This window comes from Streptopelia decaocto (genome assembly GCF_964273445.1).
Source record: "Streptopelia decaocto genome assembly, chromosome: 12".
Classification (NCBI taxonomy): domain Eukaryota; kingdom Metazoa; phylum Chordata; class Aves; order Columbiformes; family Columbidae; genus Streptopelia; species Streptopelia decaocto.
Window position 1 is genome coordinate 15175771 of NC_138667.1, and position 16627 is coordinate 15192397.

The window sequence follows — 16627 nt, forward strand, 5'->3', positions numbered from 1 at the left end:
AGCACAGCTCCTTCATATATTTATATTAAATTAACATTTTTATATTAATCCCCAAAATGCTTTATGCTGCTGTGGATAGACTGCTTTTGTTCCCTGTGCTGGCTAGGACAACCCTCCATAGCATGGTATGAGGCATTCTATTCCTCTATGCATCAGATACAAGCATTTGCATCTCTTGAAGGCTCCTCGAGTTACACGCGTTGCCTGCCTGCTGCTCACTATCCATCATGCGTACTGTGCTCACACACACTCACAAGCATTGTCCACAAAGGCTTACAGTCAGTGCCAATGTTCTTAAAGAGAGACAAAGATTTCAGAAGCTGCAGCTTTAGGAAGTACATGTAAGGAAAGGTTATGACACACCAGAATGTCGCTGCAAAGCAGTTATCTCAAAAAGCAAGTCCAGTGTTTTCCTCCACACGTTCTGCCAAGAGCACAAACTGGCACTGTGGTGGAATAATAAACATTGGGGGTAACTCTGTCCTGTGGCTCATCCAGATTCATGGTGCCAAGTTCCCTCTGCTGAAGGGCAAACAAGGTTGGTGGGAGCCAAAATTGCTCCCAGCCTAGAGGCTCTTTTGGAGAGCAGGCTGCTACCCCAAACCTCTCCTGAGCCCAGAGCCCAAGCACAGCTGAACCCATAAGCAAAACAGGGCTGTGGCTTTGTTCTCACCTGTAGCTTACGTGTTGCACACCAGTCCTTTGTGGGAAAAGCTGATTTTTCAGTTGGTGTCTGTCAAGATATCGGGGTTTATCTTTGCAGACTGTTAACACAGGAGCTGCTCTGTGCTCCAGGCTTGTCAGGATATGAAAGCCTTGAGTTCAGTGGTACTTCTATAGCTTGTGTTAGACAACACCTGAAAGAGACAGGGCAGACTCAGGACTGTGCAGCGCATCATCCTGGCTGCTCCGAAGAACCTGCCTGGGCTCATGTCACTGCCCTCTGCCCAGCGTCACCTCTGAGACCACAGCAACACCAGTCACACCGCCAGCCTCTTCCAGGACACCACTGCACACAGGCTGACTTGCTTCGCTGTAGGATATATTAGCAAAAATTGATTTTGGTGCCTCTGACATGCCTGACCTACTTGTGGTAGGATAGGGGCTGAGTGGCTTGCTTACTTTGTCACTTACTTTCCATACCTGGTCCTTGCCAAGCATCAGTTTGACCGCCGAAATGGCCTTGGGACCACTGTGTGTGCCCTGCTGAGGCCAGAGTCAATATCTTGTGTTACAGCAGGGCTATATAGGGAAACAATCACATGTGAGCTGTATTGAAGTGGAAAATTCTATCAAGGTGAGAACAAAATTAAATGTAGGAGAAAATAAAGCAGGAGTCCATACTTCCTAGATTTTAAGAGTTTCTGAAGTAAGATGTTTCCCCTGGCCAAGCCAACAACTCTTTCAGAATATTCTCATAAGGTACCTGGAAAAGAAAAACAAAACAAACACCAAAAAAAACCCACCAAACCCCTCCTTCCCCTACTACTTTCTCTCCCTCCCTTCCTCTTGAAGTTATCAAAATCAGCAATAAATGAGGACAGAGCTGATGCTTTTTAAGACAATGTGCTGTTTGCTGGGCCCTGTCAATAAAAAAACATTTTGCTGCACAGAACTTTAACTTTTAGAATGAGTCCTGAGCAACTTCAAAGCACGAAGTTGTAACAAAAGCCGCATCTAATGAAAGCAAGCCTTGAGAGGAGCAGTCTACTATAAGCTACAAAGAAATTATTTTTGTTAACATTAATATTTGGCAGCCAGTGTAGAACACGTAAGGGCATTTTAGTTGGGTTTTAAATAAAGGAATTGACACAGAAAGAAGGTAATGATTTTTTTAATAGAAGATCTCTCCAGGGGGGTTGTGTTCATATCACAAACACTCACTTTATTACATTTTATGGAATGGACTTTAAATGCCAGTATATACAAGCCAACATTTCATTATTGGAGTTTGTGTTTATTCACTTGCCATCGTCAGTCTGGTCCCCTTGGTCTTCTTGTGCCGCTCTTTGTAAAAGCCATGATTTATGAATATGTGGTTTAGATCCTTCCCAATATAGTGTGGTGAAGCGGTTCGATAAAAAGTTATTAAAGTAAAAAAAAAATAAAAATCTATATTTTTGCGTGCTTTTCCCACCTCCTATAGGAAACCCCAGTACGAGACTTTTACACTGAGCAAACACCACGTGCATGAGACTGCAACACGAGTTACACGCTCAGACGCCTCATTCAGCCAAAGCTCCCGCTGAGCCGTAGCCCCTGCAGGCAATCACTGCTTTGCCTACAGAACTGCGGGATCATGCCCTGAAAGTTATGAGAGCTGCACAGACCAAAAAAGGGGGGGAAAAATCTGCCATAAAGTGTTCATATTAAAATCAAGAAGACTTCCAGTAGCCTTAAGCTGCACAGTACCAAATGGCATCCAGTTCTCAAACATAAACTGTGTGTGCCACGTAGTTAATTTATTTCTAAAACAAAGCTCTCAGGTCCTGCTGATTGCAGGATAAACAAAGCTGACTGACGGTTCCCAGAGCCCCCTTTGATTCTGAATTTCTGCAGAAACATAACACTGTGTCAGCCTAAAATAAAGAGTGAAAGGCTGATTTAGATCATTGTGGCTCAGCCCACGCCTGGGTTTTTCACCCAGCAGCACTGCTCTCTTGCCACAGCTGCACAGCCACATGAAGCAGGGGATGACAAATTGGCCACTTGCCTGTGGCTGGCAAGAAACAAGAGCTGCTTGTAGCAGTGAGAGCCGAAGGAGGCACTCCCCAGCATGAAAAATAATGTGTTTGTGAGGAAGACATGGGAGCTGGTAGCATTATCTGCTGAACTGCAACACAACAGGAAGAGTCTATGGGTTACAAAACAATTTTGCTGGCTGTATTTTGTGTTCCCCTGCCAGAGCAGGAACACCCAGATGAGGTTACACAGGAAGGTGTCCAGGCGGGTTGGAATGTCTGCAGAGAAGGAGACTCCACAACCCCCCTGGGCAGCCTGGGCCAGGCTCTGCCACCCTCACTGGGAACAAGTTTCTTCTCAAATTTAAGTGGAACCTCCTGTGTTTCAGTTTGTACCCATTGCCCCTTGTCCTACCACTGGTTGTCACTGAGAAGAACCTGGCTCCATCGTCCTGACACTCACCCTTTATATATCTGTAAACATGAATGAGGTCACCCCTCAGTCTCCTCTTGTCCAGCTCCAGAGCCCCAGCTCCCTCAGCCTTTCCTCACACGGGAGATGCTCCACTCCCTTCAGCATCTTTGTTGCCCTGCGCTGGACTCTCTCCAGCAGTTCCCTGTCCTTCTGGAACTGAGGGGCCCAGAACTGGACACAATATTCGGGGTGTGGTCTCACCAGGGCAGAGTAGAGAGGCAGGAGAACCTCTCGGACACAGGAGCTATTGAGACAGCAGTCACAGTCCCTCTGCTGTTGTTCTCTCTGGCAAACAAAGAATAACAGCTCTAATCCTACATCCTCTTGGACATCTAAACTAGAAGGTTACAGCCTGCTTCTGAATAGCGAGATAATTCTGGCACCTGTAGCACTCTATGGCCTGCCACGTGCTGTCCTACACACCCGCCCCGGCCAGGTGAGAGGTGGGATGCTGGAATGAAAAGCAGGTCCAAGCACAGGAGCCCAGCACAGCCACTCAGCTGAACAAGCAGTTGTCCAGAGTCAATGTTGCCAATGCTGAAGCACCAAGGCTTTGAATCTCGCACGCTTCACACACTCTTCTGCTCTGCACCTCAGGAAATGCAACAGAGCATTTTGTCCACGTTGGATTCACTGAGGTTACATACCTGGATGCCCGTTGACAAGATTTCTCTCCCCTGCTGAAGTAGGAAAATGAAGCGACTCATTTCTACTAAAAATATAGGTAATAGGCCCAATAAAACACATTGACCAGCAGGAAAAACAAAGGGAAAAGCAATTTGGAGTAGTGGTCTACATTGCTGGGGTTCTGAATTGTGAAATAACCAATAATCCTGTGCATTTTGTTTCTCAAGACACATTTGATTTTCTCATGAGTTTTCATGGTCAAGTCACTGCGGTTCACATTATCACTTGAAATCTCAATGCTTGTAAAGCTGATTTTCTGTTTATAGCTGGTGATGGAGCTGTTGAGGACGTTAGTGATGTTGACTTCTTTCATTTCTTTAGTGAGTTCATTTGCAGGCCCCTAGGAGACAAGAATGTACAGTTCATTTTAGGGTTTGTCTTCTCCTGCAGAGGAAGAGTGCTTTAATAAATAAGGAGACCATAAGGATAAAGATAAAACAACACAGGTTCATATGTGTTCATCTCAATATTCAAACATGCCTTTCAGCTGCTGCCTATTTTAAGGGTGCCTGAATTCCCAGAAATGCCTGTGTTTCCACCACTGTATTCCTAGAGGTATTTTGAGATCTTAGAGCAAGTCTCACTGCGTCACTGAGCAACCCAACATCCATCTCCTCCAAGACATCCATCTCTTCACATCTGCACAGTGACTTAATGGCTGGGGAGCTCGGCATCGAGGTGGGAAACCTCTTTTCCCTCTGACAGGATTTGGACCCTTGATGACCACTGGACTACTATCATATTTGACTATTTAATTTCTCGCACTGCTTTAGCAGAGCTCTTTGAACAATTCATTCACCCTCACAACCCCCACAGAACATGGTGGGAATGATGTTTGGTGCTGTCTTCCAGGAAGGAAGGAAGAAGAGCTCAGCTTTCCTCTGATACAGGAATTATCTTCCAGATCAGTGTCCTAATCAGAGTTATTCCATAGAAGAGCAAAGAGATGTGTTATACTGGTGCTTCTTTGGCTGCCTTTTGCAAAGGTGCTTCATGCTCTGACATGAGCACAGCTCAGGGCTACAGATCCAGTTCTAGCAGTTGGCCAAAGTGCCTTCCCAAATGTGGTCCTGCAAATCTAACCTGTCAGCTAAGGCTGCTGTGCAGCAGCTTATGGCACAGACACAGCGCTCTGGTGTTATTCACACATTTGTTGCACATAAAGATTTAGACTTAGCGACAACTAGGAGAAGCAATTGTTCCTGTATCCATAACAGGAAGACCAATTGTCTTATTCAGCTAATGGAGGACTAATTACTGTCTATCCAAGATAACTAGGGTTATTAAGGTGGATCAGGCTTTACCTCTTGAGGTGCTTTAGCTCCACATTTCTGCGATGAGCTGTAGTGAGCCATGGCATATTCCACCAGGGCACCAAAGATGAAGCTGAAGCAGATGCCGAGGTAAACGTCAATGGCCTTAATGAAACAGTTGGTTTTCGAAAGTGAACTTCGTGAGCCGATCATCAGAGTTGTCATGGAAAGCACTGTTGTTACTCCTTGGAAAGCAGAAAAGGAAAAGACCTTCTCTTGCAGACACACTGGAAAAGCTTGGCCTGTCCTTCTGCACATGCTCTAGTGTGAGCCAGATAGAGCACATCACTCCTTACCCAAATCCAAATCATCTGTCGAGTAAAATGCTCTAGTAGTGTTAGCTACTCATTTCACATAAGCTGTCCCTGTCTTTGACACCTTGGCTCCAACAGGCACTTGGCTCTTGTATTTTTCCTGCTTTCGGTAAAAGAAGACCCCCATCCCTGCCCCCTCCAAAGCACATCACAGAACATGTCCTCTGCCCTCGACCCGGAGCCTTGGCCACACACAGCTCTGCGGGTGGACAAGTGTGCCAGCCGCAGCACATCTTCCATGCTCCATACAGATCACCCAGCTCTGCCACAAGGAAAAGCAGCACATGAGCGCTCCAGTTATCACAGAGCAGAGAGCTCAAAGAAACTCCCGTCTACCCAGCCCTCGGGGGTTCCCCTGCCTGCTTAAACCTTCTCCCTTCCTCAGGCAGTAACTCACCAATGCAGGTTCTTGCAGGCACTGAATCCAATGTGATCCAAAAAGAAACCCAGGACAACATGACGAGCAGAGTGGAGGGCACGTAGGTCTCCAAAATGAAGTAAAGGACATTTCTTCTCAGCTCAAACTGCAATATCAGTCGTGGGTAATTGCCTGTTCATGAAAGGACCATGAGATTCCCAAGGACACTTGAACTGGGAGAGCCCACACCAGCCCTGCAGCCGAGGTTTATCCAATGTACCCTCGATGAGAGGACACAAACACACAGAGTTGCTGGACAAGAGACATCTAGAACAACGTGTGGCTTGTAAAGGGGCTCCTGAACTTCATCCACAGTGAAAACATTTTATACTTGTGTCTTAGAGCAGAGAAGGGCTGATGCTTTCATCTGTTCTCTTGTACTCAGCACAGCACGTTTTGCCCAATAACCGCTTTGAAGGGGCATTTCCAGGTTCAGTCTTATCTGATGGCTTAGAAATAAACAGAAGATTTTTCTCTCAATTCTAGCAGGCTTTGGCTAATGTCCCAAAGCATCCCAATGTCTTGTCATCACAGGGAATTAGACCCCCTGTATTCATTAGTAATTAGTGATCTTTGATAATTGTGTCTTTTTGTGCTCAAAAAAAAAAAAATCAGTCATTTTTAAAAAAACAAATTGTCATAATACTGACATAAGGGTTCTGGAGCTGGATTGCTAGTATATTCAGGAGACATTTCTGCTGTTTAAACAATAGTTCCATTTGAAATGGAGAAAAAAACCCCATGTTGTTTGTGGGCTGTGTACACAACAGAAAACAACAAAACGTTGTTTTTAAAACTTGGTCATTCTAAGGAAGTTTTGTCCCCTTTCATAGTGTCTGGATCGGAGCTAAGAGTATTTACACTGATAATGAAAAAGACATGGAATTCTGATGTACAAAGATCTTATTCCATCATGATAGAGTTGTAATTTCCAAACAAAAGTGTATTTTTAAAGTTATTTTTATTCCCAGTGACTGTAACCGTGTGTCTCTGCAGTATTTATAGTCTGCACACCTGGGAGGAAGGGAGCGAGTTTCTTCAGGTAGGGGTGGAGAAGGAAAGAAGTGGAGAATTTTTTAAAAATAGGTAAAGGAAAATCCATCAAGTGAATATAGCATATTAAAAGCCCCATCTTTCTGTAGATTTCCATCTTACAGAATATCCTAATTGCAGCTACTCTTAATTTTATTTCACCAGCTTTCTGTCCATCTGTTTCTGTGAAATTAAGATTTGCTAAAGACTTCACTGGCTCAGGCTTGAGTCAAAAGATACTGGCCCATGGAAGGGAAACACTTGAGGGCTTCTCTTGCTTTTCTCTTTCATGGATTTACCTGTTTCCATCTGTGACTTCGAGACCAGGGTGTAGTAATGTTCCACCGTGTACTGAGAGAGCTGCAACTTCTCCAAGCCGTGGACAGAATCATTCCCTCTCAGCCACGTGAAGACAACATCGTTTTCATCATATCCCCCTAAGGAGAACATAAAGACCCACGTTACTGTGGTTCAGCCAGTAAAGGCCCAGCTATTGCCCTGCCCTGCGTCCCGAGTGGGGGCAGGAACACGACCCAGGTGTTGTAGGTGGACAAAGACCCTCTGAGCTGTGTTGGACTGTGGGCAGACGTTGGCTGGTCCTTCCGTGCTGGACTTCGAGTCTGACGGTTCAGATCTCCACAGGAACATGCACCACTGTGAACGCTGAACAACATGCAAAGCTGCCGAGAACCTCTTTTAATCGTTTACGTGGGGTATTTCTATTTTTAAATGTTTTAACACTTTAAAAGATAATGTATTCCTGTCATCTGCAGTTTGATTACATGCAGCAGGATAAAACTACTGCACTGATCAACCCTCAAACACAATCTCTCCAGTCATGAGAGAAGAGCAGGAGAAATGCAGTGGTTAGAAAAACAGAATACAGATCCCATTGAACCCTTACCAGGTAGCAGAAGCACATTTCACTGAATAATCTATTCAAGTGCTTAAAAATATCAGAAAAGGTGTTTTCAGTTAGTCAAGAGCTTGGAGCTGAAGCTGCTATGTGGTTTTGAACCAGGCTCTTCCAACTGTGTACGTTTTGTCCAGAAAACTTGCTCACTAGTGCAGCTTTTTCTATCCCCAAAGGCTTTAAGTTACTGAAGACAAATACACGCATCCAACATTTAGGTAACACCAAACTCCTGCCTCAAAATGGTGGGATCAACAATTCAAGCAGTTATCATTAAACTCCGTATTTACCATCTGAGTAATTGCCTCCAGGAATGTAAATGATGACACAACATGACCTCAGGTTGGATTGAGGGATAAAACTGGCACTGAGTCACCAGCCTGCCATTCACTTCAAAAATATCACTTAATTTAGGAAACAAGCCCATCAGTCTCACTAATTTGATTCTTTTATTAAGTGCCCCTCTTTGAGGAAATGAGTAGGGACACACTGATTCTGATAATAACCTGTTTGTCCTGGTAGAAGGAATAAGATTCAGTTGCAGCTCTATTTTTATCTAATTGTGTTTTCTTATTAGACACAAATTACCAGAGCTTGAGTGTGATGAACTCCTAAATCAGGTGTCCAGGGTATGAATCCCTGTGTAAAATCCTAAGCATGTGACGTTTCAAAGTTTCTAAGCTGTTTTATAAATCGTGGTTACTCAGGAAAATTTTATAATAAATGATAGATGATTGTTAATTCATCTGGCATATATTTAAATAGCGTTATTTCTGGGCACTTATCCTAATAAAATCTCCAGTGAGCAATGTGCTTGTAATTTCATTGGAATTATACAGCAACAGAGCATGATGTAGGACCCAATCACTTTTAAAACAGGCCCAAACAAGCTGTGCTTTAGCAGAAGAGGCCACTCATTATTATTTCAGGAGCTATTCTTTGTAATAGAGTTAACCATGGTGAACTAATACGATTTTAATGTGAAAATAATATGTGCTTCCCTAGGTGCTTCATGCTGCAGCTCCAGAAGTTAAAATCTGGTGTTTTCAGCACTGAGATTTTTAGGTGTTTCTTTTTGTGCCATGAAGTGGGAGATGGTTGCTTGTTGTGGAGCATCACAGGCACAGAACAGCACCACTGCTCTGGCCAAGCTGCTGGCTAAGAGCCCTGTCAGGTCCTAAATTTACCTGGAGTCTTTCCCAACCAGCTTTGCCATGGATGAGCCTTTAATTAATTGAGAACAGAACTCACTGATTATTCCTTTTCTTGAGACTTCAAGGCTGAGATTCCTCCTATTGACAAGGGTCCCATTAGCCCCCTCTAGAAGCATATACCACAACGCTGGGGTTGGCCTTGGTTTCAGATCATGTGTTTGAGAGGCATGTTCAAGTCACGTCTGGCAGCACCAGCATTCACACTGTCTTGTTACAGAGATGCAACAGGTAGTAGATACCTAAAAATGTGAGAAGTTGTTCCTTGCTGTACTCGTCCTGTGCACTTACTCCACAAGTTACTTTCGAAGAAGCTGTCTGTGCAAAAGGGACCCAATTGGGCAAACCAGCTGTTATTTCTCCATCATTTATGTGCAAAATTGAACTATCTACACTTCAATAAAATATTATTATTTTAATAGAAATTCCAGTGACATGAATCCTCTAAACCGTGCATTTCAACACAAACAGTTGAAGAATGATGAAGCCAAGTTGTTTTCTTTTGGACTCTAGTATTTGCAGGAATAAAAGTCTACTCCAGAAAGTACCATGATGAATGCAAACATTCAGGATGCATAGTTACATATGAATAAATTAATATAAATGAGTTTTTTTCTAGAATGTTTTACTTACAGCTTTCTAGCTGCAGTCTGCATGTTTGTGTGTCCATGGGGTATTTTGACAGGTCCATGTTACAAGCAACAGTAGTAGTGATTCTGTAGGAAAAGAAAGAACTTCAAAAGTTGCAATAAAGGCGCATAATAAAATCTCTCTGTTTTCCTTAGCAAACTAGACCACTAAGAGTCTGCTCTGTCATTTAGATAGAGTTGATCTCTGAAATGAATGGACTGATGGCAATCAGAGAGAACCCTCCTTAAGGAGATGTGCTCTCTGCAGCCACTTCGATGAAAAACTAACTAAAGGAGGAATTTTGCTTTGCTGTGGTGGGAGATTTAGCTTGTAGATTCACAGGTTTTCCAGTGCATTGCACATTTTATGAAGTCACCACTTGTCACCTGAGGCACAGTAACTAACTGCACACACACTCTGGCTTGGTCTAATGTGGAGGGTAAACACAGTTTACTTTGCACGTAGCTGGGACACGAAAGAAATACCACTGTATGAACTACTAATAATTGCAGTGCACGTTTCTGCAGTACATGTACAAACATGCTTTTTGCTAAAAAACAGAAATCGGGGCTACATGGCACTGGGGAAGCACAGAGCTTCCCACTGTCTGTTAAAGCGTTACTGTTGTGATGTCCTTCCTCCATCTGACTCTGCTGGACGTGTCCTGCATGACACCTGAGCTTGTGAGCTTTGTGAGCCAGTGCTGTGCTCAGGACACAGCGCAGACCAGGATGGGAATCCTGAGCCTGGACCAGCTTTGCCAGGTGCCCAGAACAGGTGTTAATGGGTCAGAAGAGTATGGTCACAGTTGGCTTGTTGACCCCAAACTCATTACTCGTAACATCTGGTATCTGCTCCTGTCCAGCAGCATTCTGGAGACCTATTCTGAACCAGCAGCAGCAGCAAAGCCAAAGGTTGATTTACCTTAAGGCATACAAGATAGTGCCATTAGAGAACAGCCTGATGAGGCGGTTCCCCACAGTAACATCGTGCAGGAAGGACCTTTTGGACTCCACAATGTACGTGTCTGGTACCCAGAGCAATTCCACGAGACGAGCATCTAGCGAGAAGCTCTTGTTGCCGTGAAAGACCAAGCGGGGGTCTGTCCAGCGCTGCTGCAGATAGATCGTAGCTGTGTAATCCTGGGAAAGAGAAAAAAACCTGTGTGGATGTGTGTCCAGAACAGCTCACAGCACAGCAGGGGTGTGCCATGTGTCACAGGAGCCAGAACACACATTTGTTCAACATACCACAACAGCTCAGATTCAGGTACATGCAGCAGATCTGGTAGATTTTCACCATGCTTTTATTTACTCTATTACATTTCTACTGTACTTACATTCTAAGGTGTAGTGTTTGAGGACTAAAGATTATTTTTTTAAAAAGAGCAATTATTGTAATTGATATTTTTGTGTCTGTTTTACAGGTAAGAAAACAGATGGGCAGCGCACACTTGAGGCCACTCAGCAAGTCATGGACATTCAAAATCATTTGGACAGTTACACATGTATTATAAACACCATCATGAAAGAGACATGGGCACTTTGGAGAAAAAAAAAAAGGTAAGCAAAACCAACCTGTTATTTCACTGAGGTCTTAAAAAATCCCACAAACAAGTCAAAGAACAAAACTTGTAGCATCTTGTTTAATAGGAGTTTTGAATCTAAGGACACTGGGATGCAGTTGAGGTTAGCCTGCCAAAATCTACCTGCAGTGACTGGAGTATTTTCATAAAGAGACTAACGAGTACTCAGCCCTGCAGATAATTCTTTACTGAGCCTTCTGGACAGACACAGGGCACTGTTGTACTATTTCACTTGCTTCCTTATACATGAAGTAAATGCAACCAGTAATGCTTTTTATTTTCAAAACACTTCTGTCACAGACAGTCTGATACCAGTCACTATGTTTTACCATAGATATACTGCCTGTCTGTGGAAGATGAAGCAGTTCTGTTCCATTCAATCTATAACTTGTGAAACGCTTTAAGAGAAAAGGTCTAAGGAAGTATCTGGTGTCAGCATTGGCTTTTGCAACTTTTAAAATTTTGCTCTCGGTCTGTGACAGAGGAAAAAAACACCAAATAATGCACTGTTAAGGCTTTCAATACAGTGAATTATAATATTGACAAAAGTGAAGAATCTTAGTTGATTTCCAGGTTTTATTGAAGCACAGAGTAAGCCACTGCAATGTTTTTCATGTGGTCAGAGCAACTTAGATGGACCATCAAAAAGAAAAACTGCAGAAGAGGACCTATTTTACAAGCCCCTTTAATTTAGTTAGAGATATGTGAGTAATTGATTTTGTTGGCTCTGCCCCTTCCCCAAAATGAAGAGCTTTATCAAAGTTACAATATTTTGTTTCTCTAGAAGAGAAAGTCAGTGCTGTTCTTGGAAATGCTGAAATTAATGTTGAAATTGTTCCTGATGGAACTTCCAGCTGTTTGGACTTGAACTATTTGCTGCATTTACCCAAGTTGCCCACAGTTTTGGTCGGCCTGAAACCGGAGTTTTCAGTGATCTGTGTTTGAAATCCAGCTGTTATCAGAAGTGGGGGGAACCAGAGCCATCAGTGGTGGGAATATGTTCTCTGTGTGCTTGACTTTTTGTTTTTCCTATGAGGATGACCAGTCCTTTGAGCCTTAGACTGTGTTGCAGCTCACAGCCTCATTTCTCCTCCTTGAGAAGAAACCCCACCTGTGTCTTCAAACAACACCAGCACATCTAACAGAGGCCACCTCTACCCTGCACACTGGAAAGGTAAGGGAGAGGAAATGCCATTTTTCCCATTTTCAAGGGGCCTGATTTCCAATGGGTGCTGAGTTTTGCACCACTAAGACCTTCAGAGCCATCTCTATCTACTGACAAGCCTACATTACTATGGCATCTACACAGTTAGCAGTCATAAATGAGCTCTGTTCTCATCACACCTCTGAAAGTGGCCAAGAGAGAAAAGCAAAGCTGCTTGAAAATGCTGTGCTGAACACGCAGGAATATATGACAAGTCTCTCAGGCAGATCTTACTCTTATCTCTTATAAAAATGTTTTCACTTACCATGTCGCTCTCAGATATACTAGAAATACTTGCGATGTCCAGAGTCATTGCAATTTGAACAGGGTCTCCTGTGGAGGGAAAAAAAAAACTTAAGCAGAGAGAAGAGTGAAAGGCACAATAAAAGGGCTCCGGATGGTGTGTGGTGCCTTCTCTAAAACTGCAGGAGCCCAAAGGGTGAGACATAGTTTTAGAGCATTAGGGTCACAAATGACATAATGATCCGAAATAAAGTTCTGTGTTTGGTGATGAGACCAGAGAGCAAATATCCACCAACTATGAAGATGTGCAGTTGAGATAAGCACCATTTCAGCGACATTTGTGACAGGGCTACCTTATGCCTTGTCAGCCCATCCACAACACCCACACAGTGGCAAGAAGGATGAACTCTGCACCAGGCAGCTCTTAGGCACAGCTCTCGGAGGACTTTCCACGCACAGGTAGCAATCGGCGTCCCTGTTTCTCAGAGAGGAAAAACTACAAGGCAGAGAAATTCCGTGATCCCTGAGTCCATACACTGGGCTACAAACAGCAAAATGCAAGAGCTTTTGCCTCTTTTTATTTATTATATTATTACTGTTCTACGTAAAAGCAAATTTTCGGGATTCAAGTCCTGAATCCCGGTCGTGCCCCGCTTTGTGACGCTCTGAAAATCCACCACGAGAGGGCAGCTCCTCCCCAGGCATGTCCGAGCAGGGGCTGGGGATCAACAGACAATTACACAAAGACACAGACTGTCCCTGAGGCTGGGCCTCGTTTGTCTAATCCCCAGCACGGATTTGGGCTCTGAGTAGGGCTCAGTGCTTTCCAAGGCAGCTCTCTGCTTAGGTGACAACACAGCAATGCCTTTCCTCAGTCATCTAAATCACACTTGCAAAAGTCCCAGGGACACAGTTCCTAAATTTCCTTCCAGGTGTTTTGGGTCTTGGTCTTTGTTTTAAACTGTTTTTAAACAGTTTTGAATTTGTTTTAAACTGTTCCAAACCCCCAAATATATTTAATTTGCTTTTGTTTGTTTAGTAGCTGTCATTCACATTCTCCATCTTCATTTTAGACATTGAGACACTTGAAGCCCATTCACATTAATGACCAGAGGGAAGATTTGTGAGGACTTGGGGCCCCTGGAGGAGGTAAAACCACAGCCCTGACCATTTTTGTTTACTATTTATGGCTCTGGTAGGCATAGACCGGTGTAGGTGTGGTTAATCTCCATTCAGAAGCATCTGTTCACTGATGTGACAGGATCTAGAGGAGCTTTTTAATTCCTCCATGAGATCAGACATTCTAGGCATAACAAACTGGTAAATTGTATATTGTCCCAGAAATTTATCACCATGGTCAGAAAAAGGAAGAAGCTGAAAGCTGCCAGTAGCAGGTCAGTCACAGGAGCTACAGTGGAAACATCCAAGTCCTGCTGAAAGCTTATGGGGAATTTTTCTATTAAGCATAGATTCATTAATGAGTTCTGGCAGAAAAGCAAATTTGATAAAACCAAGAATTTTCATAGCTGTTTTTTAAACTTCCATCAATATTTTTCAGGTTCTGAATGTTCGTTCTGATAAACCCTTTTCTCTGATTGACAGCACTCACCTGGAAGGTGGGAGACCTGACACCCAAATTGGACAATAGCCCCAGCTAAGTTCCTGAACACCTGACTGTCCTTCAGGTGCTCCCTACTCCCTAGAGTTTCACAAGGGGTTAAAGGAGGTTTAGCCTGTGTCTCAGTGTGAAGTGAAAGCCTGTGTCAAAAGTCAATATTTCTGGCAAGCAGATGGCTTTATTCCTCTATAGCTGCAATCTGCTACATAGATGTACATGAACAAAAACAAAGCAGCGAATGACAAGGGTCAGACTCCAAACAAACACATGTACAATTCAGTTACTCTGGTACGTCTTTCCTAGAGGTGCTGAAGTTTATAAATTCCCTGCCCTTCACCTCACAGGTGGACATGATTTCATGCCCCACATGTACAACCACAATCTATCCAAGACAACAGTGGACGCACAGAAAGGATGGCAGCCCTGGCTACCACCTAATTTAAAAGGAACACAGCCTTTTAAACTGCAGCATCCTAAAGAAAGCTTAAAGCATCCTCTACTTCCCCCACAAGCCTTACAGACTGTTCTTCAAAGTGTCAAACGTGTGGAGCCAACATACCGCCAAAGTAGGGCCGGAGGTATTTGTTGTATCCCATGGTGAGGTTCTCAAATCCAGGGAGGGACCTTGTGTCGCTGCTCTGCAAGTTGGATACATGACCCAGGGAGCACCTCCTGGGGACACAAACATGAACTGTTACATGTAGCTGGGCACATCTGGTCTGCAGCTGTGTTTCCAGCTTGTGCTCAAACAAACAAATTGCATAAAATGCTTATTAAAAATAAGTAGATCATTGAAACCACAAGCACTTGCTCACGTTGCCTATCTTATCTGAATAACTAGCACCTTGAAGAGGTGGGAAAATATCAAATTACCTCAGCTAATAGCTACCAGTTTGCACACACAGTAGCTTAAGGACATTCTTAAAATGTCCCAGACAAATCAAGCAGTGTCTATATATCACAAGTCTTAATATTAATCTGCAATCTCCCCCTTCCCACTCCTCCTCATACAGTCTATATAAGGAATGTGCATTTCTTTTTTTCTCCTGCTTTTAACAGCATGAGACAAATCTCACTGACCAGCAGCTCCTCCTCCCTAATTACTCATCTCCTAAAGCAGCTTTCATCCTCCTCTGCTGGTGTCAGGCAGTGTCTCTACAGCTGCTGTCAGGAGCAAAACCCCCAAGTACACCGGAGGGGAAAGATGAAGCACCAAGCACTTCACAGACACCAACAAAGCTTTGCAGGCTGAGCCACCCCTCGCTGCTGGGTGTACAGAAGGTCCAACTCTAATTTACACTGTCAAAATTCATGTTTTGTGGACAGACAACAAAGCTAGTACATTACATTATGAGGCTCACAGATCTGTACCACCATATAGACAACTAGAGACACAGTTTTGGCTGTAAAAAGTGAGTTTTATGGTGCAGTGTAAATGAGAGAATGGTTGTCACTGCTCTGTGAAGGGCTGAAGGAGGCAGGAGGCAGCACCTCTGTCCATCCCCAGAGCCTCAGGCCCGCTGCTCTGCGTGGTAAGAAACTTCACAATGTAGTTACTCAAAGCTCTAATGATTTTTTTTCTCCTGTTCCCTTTAAAGCTGAGTGAGTTAGTTAAAGCTCTGCTGCACGTTTTAGCCCAAAAAGGACCTTGCAGGAGAACTGAACCAGTTAGTGCACAGCATAAACATAAACCATTCAAGAAATGCAGGACTTGAAGTTTGAGGAATGGTAAAAAGACAGCTGGGAGTCCAGGCGGGGCATGTCCAGCAAAAACCAGAAACTGTTCTGGTCCTGAAGAGGAATAAGGAGCTGCACTGCTAATGTACATGTTGTGTTTTTGGGACCGATGGGGGTTGCTCTCTTCTATGCCACATCCCTTACTGCACCCAGCTTTCTTTGGATGGGCTGGATAATTGGGAGCACAGTTTCCTTTTGACCCGTGTTATTTATATGAACATTCCCTTTAAAACAAAACAAACAGTCCACTTACCTTTGGATTGGAAGGAAAAGACACAAACTGAAGAAGCAAAAATATCTGCAGAACATCTCTGGAGATTATTTCTGTATTTGCTCTGCTTGTCTGTAAAACAGAAAAGAAAGGTGAAGTTTTGTGGTTTAAGAAAAACTATTTTAAGGGAAAAGGACAGGGAAAAGAAATCCTACACAGTCAGAACCACATACTGTGTGATGTTTAACATTCCCAACAAATAGTGGCTCCTACCCTTTTTTTCTTTTTCAGCTTGTGTCATTTCTCAGCACTGTGCTATCTCAACATTTTTCACAAACAGACACTAGTGGCAACT

The 16627-nt window shown here is 43.6% G+C and overlaps 1 protein-coding gene across 2 annotated transcripts; it reads right to left on the bottom strand.

The window, feature by feature from the left end:
- Positions 1-3868: 3868 nt before the first annotated feature.
- GABRP (gamma-aminobutyric acid type A receptor subunit pi) lies at positions 3869-16397 on the bottom strand (the record flags this gene model as incomplete). Of its 2 annotated transcripts, none has more annotated exons than XM_082063411.1 (9): positions 3869-4183; positions 5148-5341; positions 5868-6020; positions 7220-7357; positions 9678-9760; positions 10599-10816; positions 12729-12796; positions 14884-14996; positions 16315-16397. In XM_082063411.1, 9 exons carry the CDS (start codon positions 16368-16370, stop codon positions 3869-3871), a joined length of 1338 nt encoding a protein of 445 aa, XP_081919537.1. The 2 variants fall into 2 exon arrangements, with proteins under 2 accessions (XP_081919537.1, XP_081919536.1); XM_082063410.1 differs by having other exon boundaries at positions 14884-14993; positions 16315-16370.
- Between the last annotated feature and the right edge of the window lie 230 nt (positions 16398-16627).